At 34.2% G+C, this 20,431-nt stretch overlaps 3 protein-coding genes across 3 annotated transcripts; 2 read left to right on the top strand and 1 right to left on the bottom strand.

The window, feature by feature from the left end:
* On the top strand, positions 2,090-3,409 carry LOC109716692 (LOB domain-containing protein 25-like). Its single transcript, XM_020242238.1, has 3 exons — positions 2,090-2,797; positions 2,898-3,061; positions 3,163-3,409. Exons 1-3 carry the CDS (start codon positions 2,447-2,449, stop codon positions 3,197-3,199), a joined length of 552 nt encoding a protein of 183 aa, XP_020097827.1. The 5' UTR covers positions 2,090-2,446; the 3' UTR covers positions 3,200-3,409.
* Positions 5,809-7,914, bottom strand: LOC109715967. The gene is made up of 2 exons (XM_020241226.1): positions 7,806-7,914; positions 5,809-6,339 (listed from the first exon to the last, which is right to left on the bottom strand). Exon 2 carries the CDS (start codon positions 6,334-6,336, stop codon positions 6,136-6,138), a length of 201 nt encoding a protein of 66 aa, XP_020096815.1. The 5' UTR covers positions 6,337-6,339; positions 7,806-7,914; the 3' UTR covers positions 5,809-6,135.
* LOC109716601 (putative transcription factor bHLH041) lies at positions 10,502-15,427 on the top strand. The gene is made up of 8 exons (XM_020242133.1): positions 10,502-10,723; positions 10,838-10,951; positions 11,057-11,162; positions 11,266-11,280; positions 11,389-11,457; positions 11,574-12,143; positions 12,475-12,855; positions 14,964-15,427. The coding sequence occupies exons 1-8, from the start codon at positions 10,554-10,556 to the stop codon at positions 15,042-15,044; spliced, it is 1,506 nt and encodes a 501-aa protein (XP_020097722.1). The 5' UTR covers positions 10,502-10,553; the 3' UTR covers positions 15,045-15,427.

Raw genomic sequence — 20,431 nt, 5'->3', positions numbered from 1 at the left:
CGGATCTTGCTTGTATATCCTGGTCGTGAGCCCGGTGTATGGGATCTACATGCACGACCCCGTGTTAGTACTCAAAGCATCATAAGAGTAAGATGTAACATTTACTCAAAGCATAAGATGTAACAGTTAATTCTAAAAAAAAAAATGTAACGGTTGCGTCCAGGCACGTTTGTTTGATCGAAAATAAAGGGGTTTAAATTTTTTTTTCTATCATAAATATTTATTTTTATATAAAATTAATTTCCATATAAATTTGTATGTTTTATAGTAATATAATAAATTTTATTTGGATGAGACGGAGTTTAAATTTTTTTAATACAATGAGTAAAATAATTATTGTTTTAAAGTTCTTATCTTTTTTGTCAAATAAGCAGCAGTAAAATAAAATTTTTACTTAAACTTCAGCCTAATTAAATGTCATTTTCAATCGAAAAGTTTGTCACGAGAGAAGAAACAAGCCTTTGGTGATGTAGCAGCCCCAGTTCACGTAATCACGCCATAATCATAATTTGTGGCCCACGTTGGAAAAATTATTGAGTGAACTTAGTTCACCAAAGACATTTTTAAAAACACAATGTAAAGGTTTCCAAATAAAACTTATAAAATATGATATATAATATTTAAGGGTTCGGAGTGTTAAAAATAATATTACATTGCAAACAATGTCTTTTTTAGCAGTAACTTTCAAAACTAATAATCATTTATGTGTAAATTATTTTAGATGTTATAGATTACATCCCATAATTTATGTATTAGTTTACATTTTGGATCAACTTAATTTTATATATAAACACCTTGCTCAGCACATCCTTTTAATATACTGAAAAATACAGTTTTATTAGTAAATAGGAGTATAATTGTATGTCCTAAACAGTGAACTATATTCGAGAAGAAAATTTTTTAAAATAAGATGATATACTTTGTACGTAATCACAAAACTTGATAGCCGAGTTTCGATAAAGAATACAAAAAGCAGATTCTTGAAGAATGGCCAAAAAATAAACAAAAACATAGCACATAATATTTTTGAGTGAATAATTTATTTTGACGTCCAAATAAAGTAATATTAATTCTCAAGGGTTGTATACCAGTTTATGGTGGACCGGGTGCAGGGTATGATTTCTTTACTGGTTGGGGGATTAGGCGGGGCGGGCACTCGGTCGTATTTTCGTTGGTTGTGCGAGGACTGCCGATGGAAATGCTGAGGAAGAAGTGGGAAGAACCAAAAAAAAAAAAAAAAAAAAAACGTGCACGAGTAATGCTTTTGTTTAAATATTTGGAGCGTGTGAGAGCAACGCTCCACCAACTTAAGAATCAATGTAATAGATGTTCAACACAAATAAAATACTATTACCGATTGTTGCTAACGCAGGTTCAAAATTTAGATACGTAATATTTCTAATTGCAATTATTTTTAGATAAAATAAATGTAACGAATAATGTATTATTATTATTTTTTCATATCCAATGATCCAATCTATCCAATAGTTTAAACAATTTTTTTTTAATTTGTAAGGCTGGCTAAAAAAAAAAAAGGTCGGTGACTCGAAGGATGTAAGATCTGTACTTATTTATGAGTATAATTTATTGATCGAAAAGAATATAACTTTTATATTTATTTTTGAATGTACAAATAGCATAGCTCTTTATAACAGATAGAAAATTATAAATATCATGCATCCACACCTTAAAAAAAAAAAAAAATAATAATAATATATGGTTAGAAATTTAAAATCTTTCCTTCTCAAAATCAATTTATTACCATATATATAATATATGAATTTGATATAGCCAACAATACTTTGACTTGAAAATTTGAATTCGTTATTCATCTTTATAAACAGTTCGTATACTTCAAGTAATTTTATAATTATAATTTTATTAAAATAAATAAATAATTTAAAATTTAAAATTAAAATATTGTTGACGGACTTAAATAATAAAATTAAAAATTTGAATGATTGGAAAACTAATTAATTAAAATAGTTCACACTTAAAGACAATTTACCTATATTGTTTGTTACTATATTATGATACTCTTCTAGAAACGTCCATAAGGCGCCTTTCTCTACGTGAACGACGTGAGCCTGTTAACGCACCGCCACCGCCCCCACCCCCGCACACGAGGGAGAGCGCGAAAACGACGAACCCCCTTTTCCCTCTCTCTCTCTCTCTCTCTCTCTCTATATATATATATATATCACGCACACTACACGTAGGGCTTACGTCACCACCGGAAAGTCGCGTGCGAGCAACAGGGTCGAAAGGGGAGATAGAAGAGAACAACACCCCAAATCCACGCACTCTTCCTCTCCCCTCCTTAATTAAACCCTTACCAGATCCGATCCCTTCATCTTCGAATTCGCACATTAATTAGAGATCGAGGGGGCTAATTCGCAAAATTGGTGTGAATTCGCCGCCGCCGTCGTCGTCGTCGTCGTCGACGATGAGGGGGGGCCAGGCGTGCGCGGCGTGCAAGCACCAGCGGCGGCGGTGCTGGCCGGGGTGCGCGCTGGCGCGGCACTTCCCGGCGGAGCGCGCGGCGGAGTTCCGGAGCGTGCACCGGCTCTTCGGCGTGAGCAACCTCATGCGGATCCACGGCGCGGCGCCGCCGCACCTCCGCGACCACGCCGTGCGCGCCATGGTCTTCGAGGCCGAGGCGCGGCGCCGCGACCCCGTCCACGGCTGCCTCGGCCTCGTCCGCTCCCTCTCCGCCCGGATCAACGCCGTCGCCCGCGAGATCGCCGCCGTCCGCCGCCAGATCGACCGCCACCGCACCCGCGACGCCTTCGCAACGGTACCAATCTCTACATTTTTTTTTCCTTTTTTTTTTAACACTAATTTGTCGCTCTTTTGATTTCGTTTCCCTTAAAATTTGATGGCGTGTGCGGAATTAGGGTTTTCCCGAAGAGATCGGATGCAGTGGTGCGTTGATGAAGAGCATTGTGGTGGGATCTTCGGAGGCGGCGGAGCCGAGTTTGAGTTCGAGTCCGAGTACTAACTATTCGATGACCTTCAAACCGCATTGCACCGTGGAAGATGGAGTTGAAACTAGAAACTAGTGAGACTCATTTTGCAATTTCACAAATTATAAATTTTCCTTATACATACAGTACTGTAACTATATAATGTTTTCATGTTGTCGTTGAAACTTGAAACTAGTGAGAGATACTCAGAAGGTTCGGGAACGCGAAGGTGATGTCATGCTTGGTGAAGGAAGAAGCCTGCATGCATGGAGTTTTCCCTTTTCTAGTTGCTGTAAAAATCCATCATGTATATAATGCATTAAAATTCCTATAGCATTAGATGTAACACCAGATACCATGAAGGATTGGAAAAGAAAAATAGAGAAAGAGGTAAAAGCGGGGAAATAGCTACAATTATCATAATAAAAAGTTTCTGTTTTTAACTCTCTCTCTCTTTAGCTTTTTCAATCCTTGCTTCCTCTTTTACTGCATTTGGTTCGTGCAATCTTTTTAAGCTTCCTACTAATCCAATAGGAATAAAATAATATGACGGTATTTGGTTAAACGCACTAAATAATCTAGTTGGTAATATTGGATTTACTTGGGAATGAGATTCATTCCAAAATACTAATCTCATTCCTTTAAGAAAGGATGGGTATCTTCATATTAATGAATTGTGATAATCATAATATGTCTAACATTTTTCTTTCTCCCTACCCGATGGCTAGTTAGTATTATTTTTTTTTACACTCTAACCTTATATCTCTCTCTAAACTTAATTTTTTTATCTCTCTAAACTTCAATTCTTTTTCTCTCTCTAAACTAAACTCTCTCTCTCCTTCTCGTTTTCTAAAATCTCAACTCTCTCACGCCCTCTAATTTAGACTCTATTTCTCTTTCTATTTCTTTAATTATGCTCTCTCTCTAACCTATATTCTCTCTTTCTTTTTTTCTAAAAAGATGTTGAAATTTTTGATAGCATTATTTAAAATTAATTAAAAAAAATAAATTAATTGTATACTTTTTGTAATTTTAAATAACATGACTAAATAATATGACCGTGCGAATCAAACAAAGAAATGCTATATTCTTAGTAATAGAATAAATAGGAATGAGATTTCTGGACATCTTTTTATTCTTAGTAATCTTTTATAGTGCGAACCAAACGTACCCTTACTGAATTATGGATTGTATCTCGGTATATCTTTAGAGATGTTCCCCTGTATAAAGTTTGAATTTTGGAGTTCTTCTAGAAATAATGACAATATATCAGTATCACCAATATATTTTTTTTAAACTGGGGTGGCGAAATTAGTGTTTGCCCATTTATGAAAAAAAATGAAGCACATTTTATTTTTGCATTTGATAATACCTGTGGTGCTTGTTGGCAACGCTAACACTATGTCCCTAGATCATAATTTTTTTTACTCAAAATTAGTGAATTCTCTCGAATTTAACCAAATAATTTGACATGTTATTTGATTTTAAAACCTGATAGAACCGATATGTCAGTATCAATTCAATGCAAGGTACACACATATGTACCTGGTCCGTATCTAACAATTCAAGAGTCTTTGGCCTGTGGACCGAGTTAGATCGACCCACGAACCAGACTCCAACTTAAATCTAGTGAATGGACCTGGGACCAAAAGGCGCAGTTCCTACACACGAGGTTGCAGAAAATTTATCTCCGTCCGGATGATGGTGTTCAGACTAAAACAAAACTATGAAAATATTTATATCATACACAGACAAAACTACCTGATGTAGATTACCTTGCTTAGTCCGAAGCTAATTTGCCCTAACCCCATGAAACAAAGATTTCCTTTCTTTTTCTTTTTATGTCCTCATAAAATGTTAAACATCTACAACCAATGTACACAAGATTCCCCATAGCCTCCGCTCTTAGTGGGCATCGGCAATCCTAATTAATCCTTAAAACGGAATACTCAACAGAAGACACTGACATAAAAGCAAGACAAAGTAAACACTATATAAATCGCAACTTCAATAACCCTTCCTATCTTAGTCACGTTAGTTTCTTCCGTAGAAAACCAATGGCCTTAACGAGCTGCTGCTTCTCTGACAAGAAGAGGGGCGCGCACGTCAAGATCGTCTATCCCGGCGGCCGCGTCGAGCTCTACGACCATCCGATCCTGGCGTCCGAGATCATGTCGCAGAACCCTCGCTCCTGCGTCACCTCACCGGACGTGTTCCAGCGGCCGTGGGCGGCAGTGGTCTCTCCTGACACCGCCTTGCCCCCGGGCCGTAAGTTCTACGTCGTCCCGATGAGAACTATCCGAAAGCTCCGGCGTAATTCGCCGATGAATTCGAGCTCGCCCTACTGCGAAGACTCGAATTCTCATACTCTCTCCTCGAACCTTAACACTCCAAAGGGAGAAGAGAAGCGATCTCGCAACGGATGCTTCGTACTGACACTGAGAACAGCAAAGGGCAGGCCGGAAGGGATTGGTCGCAGAACTGGCGAGGCTATGAAGATTGACAAGAGAAGAGGCGAGGAGAACTTACGAAAGGAGACGCGAGGTTCGCCGAGGCGGTGGTTGAGGGGGAGCTCGGAGACGGAAAGTTCGGCGAGGCAGCAACCACGGGAGAGCTCGCTGGGAACTCCGTCATACCATTGGCAACCTAGCCTCACAAGCATAGTTGAAGAATAGACACATATTACCCACAAATAAATGCGCTTAATCTCGCAAATGCGTCATACTCACAATCGAAGAGCAGATAAAAAGTTATATATGCAAAATAACGAGGGTAATAACTCGAGTAATGTCACAACGTTCAGTGATTACTCGAATTTTATGACCATGTCTGCGACAGAATACACAAGTAAATACCATGATACTAATTACTGTGTGTAAATTGGTGTAAAGATAGTTTAGATTTCCATACACCAGGATGCTTGATTTCCTTACATATAATTCAAGGTATCATAAGGTTTCCCTCCTAACAAGAAAATATATAGATACAAGGAACACAAAAACCTCCTCTCCTGAGATTAAAATTCAAGGGGAAAAAGAACACTGTTCTCCAAATATTGTCGCAAAATCTAAAACTTCTTTTGAAAGGCAGAATGTCTAAGCGAAAGTGTTCTGCCATTCTTGACAATACTGAGCGAAATTAATACGACGGACCGCCAAAGTATATCATCTCACTTGACATCCTGTTTGGCATGATCCTTCTCTCCCCCTTTGGTTCCTGAGATTGCTGCGGTTGCCGCTGCTGTCATGGCAGCTGCGGCTGCACCCACCTTCACCCCTCCTGCGGCCTTCATCGCTCCGGCCACCTTCGCAAATGCAGCTATCCCACCGACTAGGAGGGCCCGTAGAGCCACAGTTGGTTTGAGCGCCATTAACTTCACCGAGAAAGTCATATACAGGAACGTTAATCGAAACTAGAGTAAGAAACAAGCCACAATGATATTGCATGCTGTTATTTGACTTAGAAGAACGAAAACAATAGCAAATTAAGGCTGCACCCAGAGCCCCACATACCCAAGATTCTTTTCGCTAGCAGATAAGTAATCTACATAGAAGAAATCACTCAAATAATAGTTGCCTTCATCTGGCCGCAGACTGAGGTCTGGTCCATGACAAATTCCAACATCACCAAGATTCCGCAAACTTCAGATAAATATAATAAATAATCAAATGAACGCCGGTTAGCTACCATATATTATTAAATGATAGCAGTAGTTGATGATTAATCCCCTCTCAAAGTAAATAGATGAAGATCAACTTGTCCAGGCGACCAAACCGAACACAATAAAACAAGGGCACTTGAGATTGTAAAAATTGCTTATCAAAACATGAAACTCGCCCTGTATGAATGGACGGATTCACGCCCACGCCTGATAACATTGTCTGGCAAATCAGTACTCTTAGCCACATACTGTGTTGAAGTCCGTAAAGTTCATCCTTTCAATTGCATTTTTTGGCTAGGTATTAAATGCTGCCAAATAGATATTCATTTACGAAATACAAAAAATGAAAACTTTATTTTACCCGGTTTTAATCACCGATGCAGATTATTTCACACCCTTTCTCTGCTGATTTTTCATATATAAGCCTTTCTCTTTGCATTTAAAACTAGGTGGCGGACAAAGTCCTAATCCACTCATATGCTCTCAAAGTCTCAGAATCTCACTCAGGCAACTCAAGACATTAGACATCTTGCTAGAGGCTAATTCGAGCAATCCTTTTCTAGTTTGTTTAGTTTTGCAAAAGAAAAAAAAAAAAGGGATCCTGTACCCCATTAAATTTCTCATGATCCAACATAAACTAGAGACATTTCCAGAGCATTTTAGATCTACACGGCGAAAACATAAAGGAATATAACTCTTCATCGACAATTACGCACAGCTACGGCAACAATATAACCAACATAATATTGCCTCAAGATCTCTAAGAAGGCATAGCTATAACTGAAAGATGATATTTCTATACCTACATGCCACAAAAAACACATTTTTCGCGCAGAATCTTGAGTTTTTTGGTGATTAATTGTTAGGTATTGGCATTATTCATTATGATGGGTATGACACTAGCATGCATCTAAAATGGACCCAAACAGTTAATTTCAGAGACAAAAACCTCAATCAATGGAATATAACGATGATATTTTTCAAATCCAAAACCTTAATCTAAGATACATGGAGTTACAACACATTAATCCTGATTCAAACCTGCATCCCCAAACAACAAACGATCAAAGCAACTTCAAGTCTTTTAGATCAACTAATTTAAACTAACGGTAGCAAAAAAACGAAAAGAGAGTAGAAATTGTATCAAATCGAGGAATAATAAGCAGATCATCAAAAACCTGGAATTGGAGTTTGGAGAATCGATTGATCCTTCTCTTGTGCGGAGATCGAGATGGAAACGAGAGAGAGGGAATAGGTCGAAGAGCGAACAAAAGCGAACAAAAAGGGAGGCGAGGATTCGCATTGGTAACCTTGGGCCTAGGCCCATTTACAATTTGGGCTCAATGCCCAAATATTTGAATCGGATTAGGCCCGAAATGGGCCTCAAGTACACGTTATTGTGAAACTATATATATATATATATTTTTAATTTAGTTTGAAGTAAAACGTGAGGTGGAGAAATAAAAAAAATCACTTTTTTTTCTTAATTACCTTCCATGTAAACAGATAATGTGGTGTGAAAAGTTCGGAACCAAAAAGTTTATATCAAAAATAAAATAATTAAATTAAAATATAGGGATTCGCCCTCTGCACATAGCAGGATTAATCAATGACAAGTCGGGACTAATTTCCAAATTAGTTGAAGTTGCCTAGACGCCCGACTGACCTCAAATCTTTATAGTTATTTTATGCTCACTTCTGCTCCGACGAAAACGAATCACGTCCGACGTAGTTGGTCAAATGAACAAAATCTCTTCGCCGCCGGGCAAAGTGTGAACTAAAAAAATAATGTATTAGACAACAAGTTTACTGTTTGTTTGTTTTTGTTTTTTTTTTTTTTTTTAATTGTCCACAGGAATAGTTCTCTTCCATTCTTACAGCTTTGCTTCCGCAAAGATTGGTTATTCTATCATTAGTCAAAAAGAANATATATATATATATATATATATATATATATATATATATATAGAGAGAGAAAAATGTTGCACGCTACCTGCTTCATTTATTAAATTGATTATTCTAATATATATTATTATATAATTAATGTGCCTTGTTCGTTTCTAGAACTGTTGACAACTTATCACCATAATTTAAAGTAACAAACATCAATCTTTCAAAGGGACTATTATATCACTTCAAGATGATAGGGTCCTGCTTATTAATAGCCCTGATGTAGACATCATCATTTAAATTACCTGGGATTAGAGATTAGTAAACACATAAGATGTGCAAGGATTCACACCATTTCCAAGTCAAAATTAGCTAATATCACAATTACCTCTTATTCACACCATTTCTGCTTCAACACACACACACACACACACACATATATATATATATATATATATATATATATATAGCTAGTTGGTCAGGTAGAAGTATAAATTAAAATTAATCCATAAGAATAAGAGGTGATTTGATCGAAGAATAATAGTTCCTGCATGCGAGCAAACCAAAACAAGTTACAAATTAAAATTGGTGTTGATTAACCGATCGTCCCTAGCGTAAATGGCAAAGGACTTGATGGTTGGTACCCGAGGTCCCAGTTCGAATCCTGGTTGATTCACATTTCCGGCTAAGTTTATTTCTAATGAAATAAGCGAAGCGGGTAAGCGCTTTTGATTATAAAGTTCCCTTTTGATGAGCCGTGCAGAGTAAAAGTTACATGCGATGATGAACCTAGAAATGAAGAACCCAAATGCAATTCAAGCACGTCAAGAAAAACAGCGATGTTAAGAAACAGAGACAAGAGTTTTCAAGTTTTTTTCTTTTTTTTTTTTTTTTTCTAATCCTAGGGTCATTAATTAATGGGTTAAATTAATCTTGGTCAAGTTCACAGTGGATCTAAATCAGAATCCAATTAATTATCATGTAGTAATACGTTGATTGAATAACGACTCAGACCGCAATATTCATGTGAACAAACTCTATTTTAGATACGTCGACTGTAAACTATAATATTGTTAGTTTGGTGTATCAATTTTAAGAAAGTACTATATTGAAATACTTTTAATAGTTGCTGTAGCAGAATCTAACGTCCTAAATTATAAAGTCTTTGTTTTTGAAATTTGGAATCTCATTTTTATTTTTCAAATGTTCTGCTGCTAAAGATTGTTTTAGCTATAGATAGAAACAAAATCGAAGCCAAACATTCCCTTAGTCCAACATTCTTACTTCTATGTATGGAATCCAACTTTAAGAACCCAAATCCGATAATTTAGTTTAGATTCGATTCGGATTGTCAAGCTATCTGCTCCACTAGCTAACCCTCTCCGACCGTACAATTGTTTCTGAACCTAGTCTACCATATTAGTCGTGAACCATCCAATAAATCTTCTGTCTATGCCCATCCATTTCTTCTTCCTTTTAAGAAAGGCAGTGTGCTATCCATTTTATTATTATTATTTTTTTCGATATAAATTTGGCTGAAAATGTGAAGCAATTAACCTTCAAACTTGAAATCGTCGTATCATTCATTAAGTCTTTTGTTATCTGCGTTAGGGACGACTGACAGTCAGCTTCTTTATAATCCCAATCATTCAGTAATTCATAATCTTTAAAATATTTTATTATCTCATGTTGGATTTAGGACTGTCTGCTCGTAGAAGGTCTCCGACGCTTAAACGGGTCTTGATTAAAAAAAAAAATAAAAAAATAAAAAATAAAGTGGTGCACCAGGCTGGCGGTCCACGAGTGATGTGGTGGGCCGGGTCTATGGAATAATTCCTAATCCCCCAGCTCCTTCCTGCCACCTTCTTTGACCCTTTTTCAAACTCCCCTCGCGAGCGAAGACTTTGAATGACTACTCTCTCCCACTACTTTTCCATTCCTTTCTCTCTCACCAACTCTCTCTCTCTCTCTCTCTCTCTCTCTCTCCTCAACTTGCACTAGGGTACAACAAATTAACAAAGCGCAACGCATAGAGTATGGATAGCAACCACTACACAGAGATATTATACTACCTCTCCCCCCACCCCCACATCGCACACATGGATTCCCTCTTTCTCCTCAGCACAGAAGCTCGAAAGCGCTTCCTACAAAGCGTGTCCCGCATCCTCGGTTGCTCCTATATTTGCCTCTGGTCTCCTCGCTCCACGTACGCATCTATATATCCATATCATCATCCTGTAAAATTAAGCACTTAATTTTTGCTTATTTTCTTTCTTTCTTTCTTTCTTTTTTTTTGGTCCTTTGGGGTCTTCGATCGAAGTTACTTGATATGCGTAGATTGCTGGTTCCACGAAGATGATAGCGCGCAGCCGAGTTCCCTATCGAAGATATTGTTCGACGCGTATCGGAGTTCGCCTTGTAGCATCGTAACTGGGTACGTTGCAACAATAATGAGCTTATTACTATTATTATTATCTTTTTTTTGCTTTTATTGATGGGTCATGTTGAGCGTTTTTTTTTTTTCCCCCCTTTTTTCAAGGTGTGTTCCTGGAATGGCATACAAGGATGGGTCACCATATATCGAGCTAATCGGTTCTAACCTCGTGAACTCGGCTTCGACGCAAGTGCAACAACAGTTCTATCAGGTAAGCGCTTCATGTTTAAACTAGCTTATGTTCATTGCCATGTAAGTCATTTTTTTAAAATTTGGAGCAGGTGCTAAATTTCTATTTGTTCTTATTGTTTCAGGAAGCAGGGATTAAGGTTTGTACTTAATTATCTTATAAGTGCAAACCTTCTATTCATAATTTCTTTAATTAAATTACCTTGACGAACAAAATTTGATGCAAAATGGATGATTTCTACAAACAGACGGCTATTTTTATGGGGTGCGAGAATGGAGAGATCGAATTAGGGATGACGACGACGACCACGAGCAATGTAATCAATCATATATACTCTCCACATTTTCTGTTAGTATTTTCATAATTACGTATATATAAATATTTGTTTTTATTATGCTTGCATTAATGTAATTTTTCTTTATAAATTGATAGAGCAACATGCAAATGAACATCCAGCAAGTTTTCTCCGAGGATTTCATCCAACAATCGTTGTTAGGAGACCAACCCCCCCCGCCGCCATCGTCCTCTTCGTTGCGGTCTCTCTCGATGGGAAGCCCACCCGAATTCTCCTCTTTCAAGGGAAGCACTTCTTCTTTCATGCCGCCCGAGGCCTACGCTCGGCTCCCATTCCCGACCCCTGCCGCCGACGATGCGGCGATGGCACAAGCCATGCTCGCAGTTATCTCTTCTTCACCTCCTCCTTCGTTGCTTTACCAACCCCCACAACGAGAGCAAGCACCCCGCCAAAGGGCGTTCAAGGCCTACAATGCGGCACTCCGGCCCAAGACTGACCCCGTTAAGCCGGGCGTTCCCGGGCAGAAGATGATTAAAATGGCGGTGTCGATGTTGAGAAGAGTGCATATGATGAGGTTCGAGGCTCGGATGCCGGAGCCACGGCCGACGAGCAACCAGTTGCACCATATGATATCGGAGCGCAGGAGGCGAGAGAAGATCAACGAGAGCTTTCATGCACTGAGGATGCTACTTCCACCAGGGTCTAAGGTACATATGATATATCGATCGATCATATGCATAAGAAAATAACTGGATTATGATCCTTAACGTAACTTAATTTCTCCACTAATAGCTAGCTTGATTTCATGCTTATTGAATTACCTTGGCTTTTATACAAGATGGACCAGTTAATTAATTAGAAGCCCAACATATGATCATAACATAAATAGCTGTGATTTTTTTTTTGCGTAAATTAACCTAAACTGCCACAAAATAACACTTGGAAATTAAGGAGAATTTTTTCTTTAGGTTTTAAATGCTGCATGTTTAATCAAAACTTAATAAATGGTTTTGCTTCTGTAATGGTTAAATATTACAGAAGGATAAAGCTTCAGTACTTGCCAAGACAAAGGAGTATGTGAACACTCTAAAAGCTCAGATATCCGAACTCGAGGAGAAGAACCGAATGCTCGAATCGCAACTCCCTCCGCCAACTGAGCAAATGAAACAAGTCGACAGCGGTGATTCCAGCAACAGAGTGGAAGTTCAGATCAGCAGTGGATCTGAATCAACGTCAGAAACTCGACAGATCAATTTGAATGTGATAGTCAGGGTAGAGTGCGACACGATCGACGTCCTGCTTCGTATACTTGAATTCCTAAAAGGGAATGGGAATATTAACTTGGTATCAATTAACGCAAGGAGCACTCAGCCACAATCAAATACATATGCATCGGCCAATCTAACATTCCAAGTGAAGGTACAAAGATTATCTACTGCATATCTACTCATTTCGTACTTTCGAATAATGTTTGTGCACATACAGTAGACGATAATATAAATATATATATATATATATATATAGCAGTTCCTTCGTTCGAGTATCCGTAACTCTATAAGAACAAATTTAAGGAGTTTTTGTTTCTTTGGCTAATGTTTTGTTTTTCAATCTAGAAAAAAAGGAAGAAACTAGTAGATGTGTTATTTTTGGGGGCACCAAATAAGTAGGAAATGTTTGAGTAGGTATTAATGATAATGAGCCTTGTTGTACTAAACTGCTCCTAGCTTAATTTGCAGGACAAAGTTAATCCTCCCACCAAATACAATAGCCAATGAAAAAAAAAAAAAGTTTCAATACTACACTAACTTGTTCTTGGATTAGACATCTTATGCTAACTAGATCTTAGTAAGAAAAAGTTAGAACTAATTAAAGGGCATATTGTGTGTGTGTGTGTGTGTGTGAGAGAGAGAGAGAGAGAGAGAGAGAGAGAGAGAGAGAGAGAGAGAGAGAAGAGCTAACTAGATCTTAGTAAGAAAATGTTAGAACTAATTAAAGGGCATATTTTGTGTGTGTGTGTGAGAGAGAGAGAGAGAGAGAGAGAGCACAAAAGGAAATTGAGTAAAATAAAACAAGAATAGAGTTAAGGAGAAAATAAGCGAATAAAAGAAGAATAGAATTAAGGAGAAAAATAAAAAATAAAATATATAGTGACATGCATGTGGCACAAACATGAGTTGATGATTCCTTATTGGTGTATTATACAAGAGTCCTCCGGCAGAATCAACTTGGAAAAGTCTCTACGAAATAATCTTTTTGATCTAAGAAAATGTTTTGAATTCCTATACTTTGATGACCAAATAACCATCTCCATGAGAGGGACAACTTTGTAGTCATCATTTTCTATAAACTTTATATGGCTGCGTTTGGTTCGGGTATAAGTAAGAACTGCTAGTTCTAGGGATAAGTATAAGTTCAGGTATAAGCAGGAACTAGACCAATTTTGTGTTTGGATGAAAATTGAATTGTTCCTAGGAATAAGGTAAATAGTATTTGGATAATTAGATTGGAACAAGAGGAATAAACGTTATAATTTGAAATTAAAATTATATTATGTAATTAATTAACATAAAAATATTACTTAAAAATAAATAAAAAATTAATTATTAATAATTAATTATAAATAATAATTAATAATAATAATTAATTATAAATAATAAATTATTAATAACGATTATCTAATTAATAATAATAATTATTATTATTAATTATTAATAAATAATAATAATTATTAATTATTCTTATTAATTAATTATAAATAATAAATTATTAATAATATTGATTATCTAATTATTAATAATAATTAATATTAATATTTATTAATAAATAATAATAATAATTATTAATAATTAATTATAAATAATAAATTAATAATAACATCGATTATCTAATTATTAAGAATAATAATTATTAATTAATTATTAATAAATAATAATATTAATTATTAATTATTAATTATAAATAATATATTAATAATAATATCGATTATCATTAAGAATAATAATTATTAATAAATATTAATAATTATTAATAAAAAATTAATAAATATTATTAATTATTAATAATTAATTATAAATAATAAATTATTTAATTATTAAAATAATAAATAATAAATAATAATTTAAATATATTAATTAGATTAATTAATAATTTACTGCCATTAAAATTAAATTTTGATTTTAATTAATCTTGTTCTCATCAAGGAACAAGCTTGTTTCAGGAAACGGGTGGAACAGCAGTTCCAGCTTTATACCTGCTAGTTCCAGATTTTCGAGAACTACTGTTTCCGGAAGCCAAACATAGCGTTTGGAAACAAAGGATGGAACAAGAGCTTATTCCCCTTTTGTTCCCCAACCAAACGCTACCTTAGGAATCACACACACACACACACATAGACAATTAATTTCAATTTGAAGCAGGGTGACTAGAAATTTCCTTTAGATCCATTAGCTACCAACAAATGAATGATCCTCAATCTTAATTAAAAGAGCTTATATTAATTAATTATTTTTTGTGTGTGATGTTTACAGGCTAGTGACTGGGACGAGGAGTCGTTCAAGGAAGCCGTGACCAAGGTTGTTGAGGGTGCGGTGGCGCGACAAAACGACTAAATCAATCGTGGCCGGGTCCGATCGATCGTCTGAGGGTTGGCCCATCAATTTTGACCAAAATTAATTTATGTAGATTAAGGGAGAGGTTATAGTACTCTATATATATATATATATATATAATAATTAGGAGGTAAAAGTTAGTTGATGAAGGGAAGTACATGGATTTCAAATCCATTCAAAGTTGGTGATCTAATCAGTTTGGGAGAGAAAAGAACCATTGGATGGAGATAGGATAGAATTGGGTGGTTGATTTTTATTTTTATTTTTTAGGATATTTGCTTTGGTTGGTAGATGAAGGAGCTAATAAAAGAGTAGAGAGAAAGATGGAAGGAAAACATTTACTTTTTAAAGGCCTTTGACAGGTCAAAATTTATGTACTTGATTCTCATGGACGATTTGGATGGAGTCAACTTTTGATTTTATGTATGTGCCTACAACATACAATATTTTTGCAAGTTTTGTTAGCACTAGATTCTACATTAACTTTTAAGATAGTTAATTTACTAACAAAATCTATATTTTTTTTAATGTCAAATAACAATTAAAGGCTTTAAAAAACGCCTACCTATCATTGACAACTTACTCAAAAGAGACTTGCTCAAAAATCAATAGTGTGTTGTGATGTTGGGTAACGATATAGTGACTGCTGATCATCTGCTTGTCGGATGCGTAAGCAGCAGATTGTTTTATGTACAACATTCTAGAAGATATTCCGGAGCTTGGGATAGAGGTCAGGATGTCTAGGAGCTTTTGGCTGGGGACGATCGTCTAGGGGCAGCAACGAAGGATCTCACCAGGATTGCAATCTATTAGTGGATGATTTGGTAGGAAAAAAAAGTAACATAATTTTTAGGAATCAATCATTTGACCATTTTTTGACTATTAGACAAATTCAGAACGTGAGCAGAAAATGAGCTGAATTTTGCACCTCCTGGTGACTTGATTTTGAATGAGAAGTAGAACTATCAAATTTTCTATTATTTTTTTATTATTTTTATTTGTCTTTTTGGTTCAGTTGCTTTGAATGTTTTTTGAGATCTTGTTGTTTTAATTTCTGTAGTTGAATTTATTTGTTAAATAAATAAAAAAATGTATAACATCTTTTTTTTTTTTTTGAAAAAAATTAGAGACTTGAGACGGCGGATTTGACTGGTTTCTCTGACAGTGGTACTTACCAATTATTTTGTATTATCATTATTATATATATATTATATTTCTCCCTAAAGTGCACACAAAGTTAACACCCGTACCCATTGCTTTATGGCCTTTCACTTTCCAAGTGTCACTATATATATGAGAAGTTGCACAAGATTCTTGTGGAGAATTGGATAAGAAATTTGCCCTATACGGTTGAAAGTTGAAACTTCTATTTTGAAATGGATTTATATGCCAGCAATGTTGAATGATGGAGAATCACACATTATAGAAGGTAGTCTACTAATTAAGCAGCTACATTATATTATATCAATAATTAATCAGTCACGTTTTATTTTTTTTTAAAATATTGTTGGTATTCGGTTAAATCGAATCGGGTACGTCCATAAGCGGGTTCGATCCGACGGATATTATGTTATCTAATTGGATTAGGATTAATCTCGCTTTCAAATTGAAAAATTAGTTAGAGATAAATCTAATCATATTAGGATAACAATTAATAACCAATTTGGCCTTATCTTTAACGCTATTAGGATTTTGGAATCCCTTATAAATAGATGGACGATCCCACGTAAAACGGAAGAACGAAAAAAGAGAGAGAATAAGAAAATAATAGAGAGAAACCACATCCTCCATTGACCTATTATTCTAAGAGGAACTTGAACGGTGGATTTGTGATCGTGCTCGTTTGTAGTTCGATTCATCGCGAGTTCGGAACGTGAGAAGATCTAAACAAGGACGATCAAAGGATACGTGAATCAACCTCGACGATCCGGGCGTTATAACGTGAATCGCTTCCACAAAAGGTACGAACGAATACTTTCGCTGTGTTCTACAAATATAATAAAAAATAATTTTTTATATAAATTATAATAGGATAGGTGAACAATAAAAAAATAATTTGATTGGTTGTAAATACTATATCAGCAATATTAGTGCTGCATTGTAGGGAACTGCTTTGTTTGTTTGTGAAGGGTATGTCTATTGTAGATGAAGCAACATTAATTTCAAAATCAAATCAACAATATACATAATACCTACATTTTAGAAAGAAGTTTCCTGAAAAAAAAAAAGTTTTATATGATTTTCTTTTTCAGTTTCTTTGTCCGTTAGGATCTAAGAAAAACTATTTTTTTTGATTTTTTTTATACTTTATGAAAAATTAGTGTTTTCATTTTTGAGAAAAAAGTTGAAGAACGAATTTAGAAAATTGTTTAAAAAAAAAACTAATTTTTCTTAAAACCAAATGGGCAAAAAATTTAAAAAAGAATTTTTTATGATTTTTTTTTCTATATTTTTTCATACTTTTCCTAAAAACCAAATAACATTTTCATTGTTACGTACTTTTAAGGCCATGTTTGGATATCTCTCAAAACGTAGCATAGTTAAACTATCCTACACCGGTAGGAAAATAATTCTATGAATCATTTGGAAGAAAAAAAAAATAACGTAATTTTTGGAGTATAGTTATACTATATTCCAAAAAATAGAGTAAACTTATAATCCACTTTAACCAAAGAAAAAAAATTCCACCATTTTGGGCTCCTAAAGATGTATCAATTTCTAAATTTTAAATTTCAACATAAAATTTAAATTTCAAAATTTAAATTTTAAAATTCAATTTTAATTTTGATTTTAACTTTTAAATTTCAAATTTCAAATTTCAAAAAAGTTCAAATTTCAAATTTCAAATTTCAAATTCCAAATTTCAACTTTCAAATTTCAACTTTCAAATTTCAAATTTCAAATTTCAAATTTCAAAAAGTTCAATTTCAAATTTCAAATTTTAAATTTCAAATTTGAATTTTGAATTTTGAATTTCAAATTTCGAATTTCAAAAGTTCGAATTTGAATTTCAAATTTCAAATTTCAAATTTCAAATTTCAAAAATTTCAAATTTCAAATTTCAAATTTCAAATTTCACCTTTCAAATTTCAACTTTCAAATTTTAAATTTCAAATTTCAAAATTCAAAAAGTTCAAATTTCAAATTTCAAATTTCAAATTTCAAAAGTTCAAATTTCAAATTTTTAATTTTTAATTTTCAATCTTCAAAATTTAAATTTAAACTTAAATTTAAAATTTTAAATTTATAAATATGTAAATTTATAAATTATTAAATTTGAAATTTAAAATTTTAATTATAGATTTTTTAAATTTCAAAATTTAAAGTTTAAATGGTATACTTTAAGTTTTAAATTTTAAAGTTTCAAATTTAAAATTTGAAATTTCAAATTCCAAATTTCAAATTTCAATTTTAAAACATAAAATCTAATTTACTTTTTAAATTTTAAATTTTAAATTTTAATTTTATATTTTGAATTTTAATTTTTCAAATTTTATTTTTAAATTTTGAATTTTGAATTTTGAATTTTAAAATTTTAAAAATTTAATTGTTATAAATACTATGAAATTGTATGATATGTATCCAAACAGCTTAAAATGAAGCTGTGGAATTTTTTTATAGTTACAGAATTTCGTATTTTATTTAGACCAAAACCATATAAAAAAAATTCTATGGAGTTTTTTAACTATCCATCTAAACAGGGCTTTATAGGGTATGAGTGGAGGAGAAAAATAAGGTGTTTCGTTGCCTACAAAATATCTCAAGACATAATTTTTAGGTTGAAAAAATATTTTCATCTTCTCAAAGAAAATAGCTTTTGTAGAAATATCTTTTCGGATTTTATGAAAAATATATTTCTTTTGTTTTTATATTTTTTAATTAAAAACTATTGAAAGGAGATTTTTTTTATGGAAAGCTTATTGTAGAAAAATATTTTTTTATGATCTTTCGAGAAACCAAACACCTCCTAAAGAGTAGGATTATTTATTTTGATGAGAATGATAAAAAATAACATGATTGTAGTTTTAGAGTAAGGTAGTATATACTACCGCTTCATTTATAAGATGAATAAATTTAGCTACAAAAAGTTGAGACAGCTAGGCCTCTTGAGAGAGAGAGAGAGAGAGAGAGAGAGAGAGAGAGAGAGAGAGAGAGAGAGAGGTGACCAGAGGTTCTTGAGAGATCTAATCTTGCAAAGGAGTCCATCTACATCCGCTTTCTTATTTTGAAAAATTCTCTTATTACATTGTAGCCAAATTACCCACTAAGTAACGGTAATTGTCGTAAGCTCTTGTTTTCTTAAGGATGCAGCCTTCCTACTACTCTCTTTTCAAAGCTGGCCAACAATGGTGTTTCTACGAATACAACTTTTATTTAGTAAGAGGCATTCTAATATAAGGTTAGAGGTCTCGCATTCGACAAAGAGAGGATCAACAGATATAGCTTAACTTTGGTGTTGTAGACAACAAAAAATTGAAATTGATCACTTAATTCTGAGTGTTGGTGACCTTCATCAATCCAAACAAGTGATACAAAATTGAGCGGAAAGTAAATGATCAAACGCCTATGCACTTCATTTTTGTCTACAAAACTCTTCCTTAATTTGTACAAAACATAAATATATATTGTTCTATGATTTGTTGACGGGACGGTCTATTATTCTTACATTATATACAGATTAATTTGTATAGTACATATTAACGCATTAATAAAATAAAAAAATACATGCAATAAAGGGTCCGTAAAGCATTTCTGTTCCAAGTGCACATGTTTTGCTGTGAACTTTCAAAAGTTGCATGCATTGCCCAGGTCTCTTTCCGTAATTTGGAGCCATTTCTGGGTGTGCCTTGTAATTTTCCTAAGAATAGATGAATCGTAATTATATGCTCAATTTATCAAACTAAATACCCTTGACCGACGTAATTGATGGAAAGGGATATTTTTTAAGACATCTAAGTGTGGTTTTAGTGTTTTAAAGAGAATTTATAGCGGAAATCACAAGGATTAGTGAAAAACAACTAAGTAAATGAATTGAGTTGGTCCTACTTAATTTGATGTTGCGAATTGCACTAGCCATCCGTAGTAGTAAGTATACCTAACAAATGACCGTACAATAGACTTTTTAAATCCCATAAATGCTTGAAATCAGGCATCTTATGCGTCTATGATAAGGTGGATTGGTAATTCCTTCAGAAGTTCTTTTGAAAAAAAGATAATATATTAATATTTCATTTATTTAGAAGGTGAATTAAGCAATAGAATGAGACACTCAAGCTTCAGGGTAAAAAAAAAAAGAAATTCAAGCACAGTACAGACTTTAGGTTTTTGAAAGAGCGAATATCTGCAACCATTTGTCTCGAAGTGAGCTTCTTATTCTCCAAGACCCT

This window comes from Ananas comosus, linkage group 10 (assembly GCF_001540865.1).
Source record: "Ananas comosus cultivar F153 linkage group 10, ASM154086v1, whole genome shotgun sequence".
Classification (NCBI taxonomy): domain Eukaryota; kingdom Viridiplantae; phylum Streptophyta; class Magnoliopsida; order Poales; family Bromeliaceae; genus Ananas; species Ananas comosus.
This window is presented reverse-complemented; position numbering and strand designations above follow the sequence as displayed.

Bases quoted from the DNA above. Each gene is read 5' to 3' on its own strand.
- LOC109716692 (XM_020242238.1), top strand. From the start codon at position 2,447: ATGAGGGGGGGCCAGGCGTGCGCGGCGTGCAAGCACCAGCGGCGGCGG. The intron at 2,798-2,897 runs GTACCAATCTCT...GTGCGGAATTAG, and splicing joins CCCGCGACGCCTTCGCAACG to GGTTTTCCCGAAGAGATCGG. The intron at 3,062-3,162 runs GTGAGACTCATT...ACTTGAAACTAG, and splicing joins GGAGTTGAAACTAGAAACTA to TGAGAGATACTCAGAAGGTT.
- LOC109715967 (XM_020241226.1), bottom strand. From the start codon at position 6,336: ATGGCGCTCAAACCAACTGTGGCTCTACGGGCCCTCCTAGTCGGTGGG.
- LOC109716601 (XM_020242133.1), top strand. From the start codon at position 10,554: ATGGATAGCAACCACTACACAGAGATATTATACTACCTCTCCCCCCAC. The intron at 10,724-10,837 runs GTACGCATCTAT...CTTCGATCGAAG, and splicing joins CTCTGGTCTCCTCGCTCCAC to TTACTTGATATGCGTAGATT. The intron at 10,952-11,056 runs GTACGTTGCAAC...CCTTTTTTCAAG, and splicing joins CCTTGTAGCATCGTAACTGG to GTGTGTTCCTGGAATGGCAT.